This window comes from Berghia stephanieae, chromosome 3, assembly GCF_034508935.2.
Source record: "Berghia stephanieae isolate SIO BIC M18660-M18661 chromosome 3, UCSD_Bste_1.3, whole genome shotgun sequence".
In the NCBI taxonomy this organism is placed as follows: Eukaryota; Metazoa; Mollusca; class Gastropoda; order Nudibranchia; family Aeolidiidae; genus Berghia; species Berghia stephanieae.
The window spans coordinates 12,667,087-12,675,113 of record NC_088362.1 but is presented as its reverse complement, the minus strand read 5'-3'; the positions used below and the strand labels follow the sequence as shown (position 1 = coordinate 12,675,113).

The 8,027-nt window shown below is 35.4% G+C and overlaps 1 protein-coding gene across 1 annotated transcript in view; it reads right to left on the bottom strand.

Moving 5' to 3' along the window:
• Positions 1–8,027, bottom strand: part of LOC144967161 (ATP-dependent 6-phosphofructokinase, muscle type-like) — a 91,136-nt gene continuing 83,109 nt past the window's right edge. Inside the window, exons 21-24 of the mRNA XM_078904061.1 lie at positions 5,837–5,920; positions 4,186–4,316; positions 2,098–2,203; positions 1–779 (exon numbers count right to left, since the gene is read on the bottom strand). Coding sequence (XP_078760187.1) covers positions 710–779; positions 2,098–2,203; positions 4,186–4,316; positions 5,837–5,920 — 391 coding nt within the window. The 3' untranslated portion in view covers positions 1–709. The remainder of the gene's footprint in view (positions 780–2,097; positions 2,204–4,185; positions 4,317–5,836; positions 5,921–8,027) is intronic.

Here is an 8,027-nt window from a genome sequence, read left to right as displayed (position 1 = left end):
AAAAAAAATTAATTATAAAAAAAATTATGGCAGCGAAATATATTTTTTTTATAAAACAACGATAAAGCATTACATAATCTTTTGTTGAATTCGTGTAACTAATACCAGTAAACTGCATGTCCTAAATATGTCATATAATTATACTTATTCAGAGTGAATTTTATTGAAACACTTGAAATTGTATCATTCCTTCTCCCTAATCTTCATTTGAATAAAACATTTATTTCCAAACCAATTTATAAACGAAACTAAAATTGTTTTTCATTTATTTTCCTTGGTTTTTTTTTCATTTTCCAAAAAAAAAAAAGGATATAATATTGGTATTATTGTTTAAATCAATTTAAATGACCCATAAAAAGTAGTTACCTTTTCTTGGGTGCTTTATTTGTAATTCTATAACTTTTTACTATCCTATATTTTCCCTTTTTACTGGTGCTGATATGACCTAAATGTGTTCAAGAACCGTAAAACCCTTAAAAACTTAAAACTTAAAATGCAGTTTGCTTTGTATTTTTTGTTTGTTGGTGATTTTCCAACACACAAAATTAAAAAAAGGACCAGAAATAAATTAAAAGAATTATTTTGAAGAGAATTCAAAGCTCATAAATTAAAGATGGTGTTTGGACAAGTTCAAAGGCGATTGAAAAACTGGATTAAAGATTATCCATGGAAGAAATGTTTTGTTTTGGTGGAATCTTTTGGTCTCAAGTCAGTATCGGCTAAAGATGTTGAACAAAGGCATGAGATCTAGCCACCAGTTGTGTTTTGGTACACGCAACCTTCGAGAAAAGATAAAAGATTATAATCAAGGTGTCAGTAATTTATCAAAATGCTACGCTAACGAGCAATATCTAAATGAATGAATGGATTACTTTTTGACCTCCCATGATGGCCAGAGAGGTCTTTGTATGGGACTTGTATGTGAAATTGGCACATTTCCTGACCTCCCATAGTGGGCAGGATGGTACTTACTGTGCCTTCTATCCCGCTATGTCTCTGTTTTCCAACTTGCTTTCTGTCTTTGTCTTGGAATGAGATTACTTGGTTTTGTCCTGGCTCTGGCGGGATAACCTGGCTGAGAGGGAAACTGTCAAATGTATAGGTTTGGGAGATAATCATTTTTTCCCTTGTAATTAATCTCTCTGTTATGTACTGTATTATGTTTTGTTTACGTATTATGATTTGTAAACATTTGAGTGTATTCCTCTTAGTGGGGAGTCTGTGCTTGTGTCTGGATGAGACTTTTAGGTGATCTCAAACTGAGTACTTTGATAGTGTGCTCTTGGGATCTACATCTGTTCCCTATTTGAACCGATTCCCCTTTGTCTTACCTGTTCTTGGGTGCTGTAATTGTAATTCTAGAACTTTTTACTTTCCCATTTACTTCCTTTTTATTGGCGCTGATATGACCTTAATGTGTTGCAAGCGCGATAAAACCATTAAAAACAAACAAACAGCACATTGGTGGATTACTCATGGAAATGTCTGTTCCCTATTTGAATCAATCCCATTTATTTGTCTTCTCTTTTCGTCGGTGCTTATAACTTCACGTTCCTCCATCCTCATCCTTTTTTCACTGGCACTGAACGGACTTACTCGTGTCCCAAGCCCCCTAAAACACATAAAAACAAACGAACAATGAAATTAAGTATTTTGTGTATTTTATTCGTTATTTTTTGTTGTTATTGTCATTTGATTTGGGGGATTGGTGTGTGTGTGTTTGTGTGTGGGGAGGGGGGGGGGGGGATGAGACACTTGCAAAATCTAGAAATGATGACGCACATATGCTACAAGATACAGTCAGATTTATAACAACGTGACCAATCATCTCAAAACGGTATTATGTCGGGTAGAACCTGATGCTTCAAACTGAATTTTAAGATTAATTCATATTTGAGTTTTGTTTCTTAAACTACAACATATTCTATTTCTGTCCTAGATTCCCAAATTATGCAGGCTATTATTTAAGAAAATAAATTCCTTAAATTTAACAAATTACCTATACTTTGATCATTTTGACCGGAAACTTATTTCTTTCTCCTTTTAGTTGCTTTCGACATAATACCGAATTGACTTGATGGACAACAGATTACTCACTTGAAGTCAGTTTGAGGCATGAGGTCCTCAGTGCTTTTGAAGCCTAACTTTCCTGCCTGCATTGTACAGACAGAAACAGATTCAGACTTGTCCGTGTAAACATGACCTGAGGAAAATTAAATGACCATGGTTATATTTTTTTATTTATCACATGTCACCTTTCGTCTCAAAACGGTATTATGTCGTCGGAACGAACCAGATGCTTAAAAGGTGAATTTCATCTTAAAACTGGTCAAAAATATAAATTGTTGGCATCAGCACCCTAAAATATGGTATCCATTCTCCGCAAAAAAAAAACATACAAACTCAACACAAGTCTGATATTTATGGCTATAAATTCAATTTTCAACATCTTAACCATCCAGACTTAATACCGTTTTGAGGCGAAGGGTCACATATTAGCTATGTATGTATGTATGTATGTTGTATGTTAGTGTTCTGATATTATGTATATATTAATATCTGCATTAAAAAAAATCCCCCAAACAAACAGTGGATGCTTCCCTTCATTGCTCATCACCATATTAGAAAATAATCAGGTTTTATTTCATTCAGGCTTCTTTGTACAGGATAGTCCATTCATCCTAAATCCAAAGCGTTAAATTACACCGTCTCCCTGGGTGGGGATCCTGACCTCCCATAGTGGGCAGGGAGGTACATGCTGTGTCTTCTATCCCCCCATACCCGTTTTCCAATTGTTACCTGTCATTGTCTTGGAATGAGATTACTCAGTTTTGTCCTGATCCTTGCCGGAGTCCTTGGCTGGGAGGGAAACAGTCGAATGTATAGTTATAGTTTTGGGAGATGATATTTTTTTCCTTGTAAATCATCCCTCTGTTATGCATTGTATTATGTTTAGTTTACATATTATATATATGATGGTAAACATTTGAGTGTATTCCTCTTAGTTGGGACCTGTGCTTGTGTCTGGATGAGTAGGTGATCTCAAAACTAAGTACTTTGACGGTGTGCTCTTGGAATCTACATCTGTTCCCTATTTGAACCAGTTCCCCTTTGTCATACATTTTCTTTTGTGCTTTAATTGTAATTCTAGAACTTTTTACTATCCCATTTTCTTCCTTTTTACTGGCGCTGATATGACCTTTATGTGTTGCAAGCGCCGTAAAACGCTTAAAAATAAAAATAAAATAAAATAACACCGTCTCCCTTCACTTAAATAAAACTTGATCGGAAGTTTGTGGAAAATAAAATGTAAACATTTTTTTTTAAGTAGACGTTTTCATTATGATTTCGGACATCCATCTAGTATGTGCAACCCTGTCAGGAGTTAGGGAAGCTTAGTACAAGGGCTTCCGGGACTTATTTCGTCTCTTAGATTTTAGGGTTTTCACATCCCGATAGCCCCCTCCCCCCCCCCCCCCCCCCCCCCCCCCCCCCCACCCACCCCCAAACACGTATATTTATATGCGATATAATAGCATACTTTTCTAGCAAATTTCCGCGATTGAAGAATTTCCCTCTGTTGTATCTACCACTGCAAGTTCTATTTTATGAAGGACAACACAAGACTTAAACGACATTTCTCAAGGCTTGATGATATTATGATAAATCTACGAGTGAAAGAAAACCACAGTTCACTCCAACTCATGACACAAACCACAACGCTTAGATGACAGTCCCGCGTGTTTCCGTTCTTGTAATAATAATAATAAATAATAATAATAATAATAATAATAATAATAATAATAATAATAATAATAATAATAATAATAATAATAATAATAATAAAATAATATAATTATGATAATAATAAAAAATAAAAATAATAATAATAATAATAATAATAATAATAAATAAAATGATAATAATAATAATAATAAAAATAATAATAAGAATAATAATAATAAAATAAAATAATAATAAAATGATGATGATATAAATATAATAATAATATATATAATGATAATAATAATAATAATATAAATAGATATAATGAATATAATATAATAATAATAATAATAATAATAATAATAATAATAATAATAATAATAATAATAATTAATGCATTAACTCAATAGGTATAAATTATGTCGTTCTAATGAAATGCAATATTAATTTCGAGTTTACCGTCCAGAGCTCCATTTCTCTCCATACACTGGGTAAGCCACAATGTTCCTCTTGCACCCATCCTCAGGCCAGCTAAACGATCGTTTGGAGATGAACTGCTGCTTTCTTGAGTATCGCCCAGCACTGATTTTCTGCGAAGAGTTATAATCTTGTTTTTAATATTTTTAAGGGTTTTACGGCGCTTGCAACACATTTAGGTTATATCAGCGCCAGTAAAAAGGAAGAAAATGGGATAGTAAAAAGTTCTAGAATTACAATTAAAGCACCCAAGAAAAAGTAAGACAAAGGAACTGAGAACAAATAGGGATCAGATGTAGATTCCAAGAGCACACCACCAATGTATTTAGTTTGAGATCACCTATAAGTCTCATCTGGACACAAGCACAAAATCCGACAAAGAGGAATACACTCAAATGCTTACATTATACATTCAAAATAAAAATAATAATACATAACATAGAGATGATTTACAAGGAAAAAAATATCATCTCCCAAAACAACAACTATGCATTTGATTGTTTCCCTCCCAGCTAGGATTCCGGCCAGTGCCAGGACAAAACCAAGTAATCTCATTCCAGGACAAAGACAGAAAGCATGTTGGAAAACAGATATAAGGGGATAGAAAACACGGGAGTTATAATCTCATAATGTAAATGTTGCTGCTCGAAGCTCGAAGAAATCAATAACAATGTGAAATTGAATGTAAGCTTCAATTTAATACACTACGAAAACAGATTAAATGGACGTTTCGCGTTTCCCCTTTATCAACAAAATATCTTAACTACGCCACTACCACATTCGTCTGTGTTTTTAATTCATCCTGTTTTGTGTTGTAATTTTAAAACAATAATAGATACGAAATTGGCAAAGGTATCAATAGATAGTTCGAAGATGGCGTCACTCAGGCCTTTGTTATTGGTTTTTGCCATCCGCGTCTGAAATGTCACTGAACGGTTTACTGACTATAAACTTCATGGATACACACATTTGTGAGTGGTCCGTATCTCCGGATGCATGTTATGATTCTTAGCCAGCGCTACTTCTGATATTAATTACAGCTTGATGAACTTGGAATCAGTTTTTGACGTCACATTCTTGTTCTCTATTAGGGTGGGGAGTCCAATCGGGTCCCTTCGTAAATCAGTTGTTAGGACTCGCTTCATCCGCAAAGAACAAATCGATCCCGACGCGTGAATTTTCTGCCCCCCAATCCATCCAGCAGTGATCGGGTGGCTGGGCCTGTTAGATCTGACGGAAAAAATGCTTTGCGTCCTATCTGAAGGATAGCAAGCAATTGGTATTGTCAGCTGCACGCTATACAAACCAAGATAAACCCCCGGCTCCATGAATATAATGATAATGGCTCTGAAGGACTATTACTTAACTCACTCAATCATAGAGATTTTTATACTTTTCAAAATTCGAAAATATGTATTAGAAATGAGCATGTGGATAGATATTTTTATTCAACTATCATTAACATGCAAAAACTAAAAACATTAGCTCAGAAAAATGTAATAAATAGGCATGGCGTAAAAGTAACCCGGGTAAACTACGGATATAGTCGGTGCTAGGATTGAGTGAGTTAATACGTTTATTTGTTTTCAAATGAAAGGCAAAGCAAGGGAAAATAAACTTGAGCAGCACTCACCTGGCCATAAATTGCGGTTTTCCTTCTTCGTTAAACAGTCTATAAATGAAGTCTGTTGTCAGGTTGGGGTTTGCATTCTCATTTCTGTTTCATGTGTCAAGTGGAAAAACACAGGAATAGATTAACGAGTAAAAACTATGGCCGAGTGGTAGCGTAGCCATCGTTATGTTATATATAGTATGCGCTTGGCTAAGAAACTCATAACATTGCCATCCGGAAGTATAACGGACCAACACACAAAACTGTGTAACCATTACTTTATAGTCTGGTTAATACATTTAGTGAGAATACTCATAAACTGATGGCAAAAACAATATGCAAAGACTTGATTGACGTCATTTCAACTATCTATAGATAGAATGCGCTGGCCAAGAGTTCACAACATTGCCACCGGAGTATAACGGCCAACACAATAACTCTGTAACCATGAACTTTAAAGTCTGTTAATACATTAGTGAACAACTCACAAACGCGGATGGCTAAAAACAATAACAAAGACCTGATGACGTATCGCATACTATCTATAGCCTACCTGAATCCAAAAGACTGGCAGTTTGACGCATTATATTGTCGTAGTAGAGCTCATGGAAACAAGTCATTTCGTTGGTTTGAACTATTGAATTCAACCACGATTTGTTTTTTTTGTACAAAAGACTGATTTTGACGTCTTTTTTGTAAGTGTCAGGCCATAACTTTACGAAGGCCACGGTGGTAGGCATGTTCGTCTCGTAACAAAGTTAAGCATTATTGAACATCATCAGTAACTAGATGAGTAAAAATAGAATTGCAAAAAGCTGTGGTGTCCATCCATGTTGTCTTCTTTGATTGGTAGTTTACACGCATTATATTCTCGACTCAGAAATGAATGAGTACCAAGCAATATGCAGTGTTTAATATTGTAAGAATGTTTTTTTTTTTTTTTGTTTTTTGTTTTTTAAAGCGATTTGCTCTATATAACGGAAATCGGTCTGTTGAGGAATGAATGATTATTAGGCACGTTTAATCATGAAAATACACTAAACAACGGTGCTGGATATATAATAAATTTGTATTTTGTTAAACAAAGTCAAAACAGTCTTCAACAGTCGTAGCGTCACTTCCTTCCTAATGACGTATGGTAACTTAGTAACACTGGCTCTAAACTATCGGAACAATGGCGGACGCCGTATGAAATATTTCTCCGGCGAGCTTAAACGCGTATCCAGAGGAAAAAAAACCCATCAATTTGATCATGTTTTGACTTTTACACATTCTGATCAAAAGACATATGAAAAGGGAATGAGAAGTTCTAGCCAGCATGAAGAATAAAAAGTAATGATTTTCTTTGTTTAGAACCAAGATGGCCGCCGTTGCCGGGCTGCGTGACATCAGACTACTGAATCCAATTTTCGCTCTAAATAATATTATGGTCATTGTACGTGGCAGTGGTTAAGTAGATCTGGCGGAAAGTACGGCTTTGTAGTCTTGTGGTATGACACTCGCTTTCGGATCGAAGGTCCTGGGTTCGAGCCTCGTTCGGCGCACAGTTGAGTCCTTGGAAAAGATACTTTACTCACATTCTCTCCTCGTATTCATGTGCAAAATGAGTACCTGGCCGTTAACAGCGTTGTCTCTGTCGGATAAAATTGTAATATCGCCTAACAGGCGTCATGTCTTGTTCTACATGTTACGTGTTGCTGTTCGTGAGGGACCCTTTGTAAAGCGCTTTGAGCGCATTTAGTGGATATTGCGCTATATAAATACTTTAGTTTTGAAAGTACAGGGGGATAGGCTTGTAACCAATCCAATACGCTTCAACAGTCGTGACGTCACTTCCCTCGTAATGACGCTTGGTAACTTAGTAACCGGCTCTAAACTATCGGAACAATGTCGGACGCTCTTATGAAATATTTCTCCGACGAAGATAAAAGCGTATCCAGAGGAGAAAATAAAACATTATAAATCTGATCATGTTTTGACTTTTACACATTCTGATCACAAGACATATGAAAAGTTCTAGCCAGCATCAAGAATATAAAAGTACCGATTTTCTTTGTTTAGAACCAAGATGGCCGCCGTTGCTGGACGAAGTGACATCAGACTATTGAATCCAATTGGTAATGAGCAAACGGGAATGTATTTCGCTGAAGTCCCAGGTTTGAGTATTTTTATTTATTACCAAGATGAGAATCATCTAAATAGATCGATATTT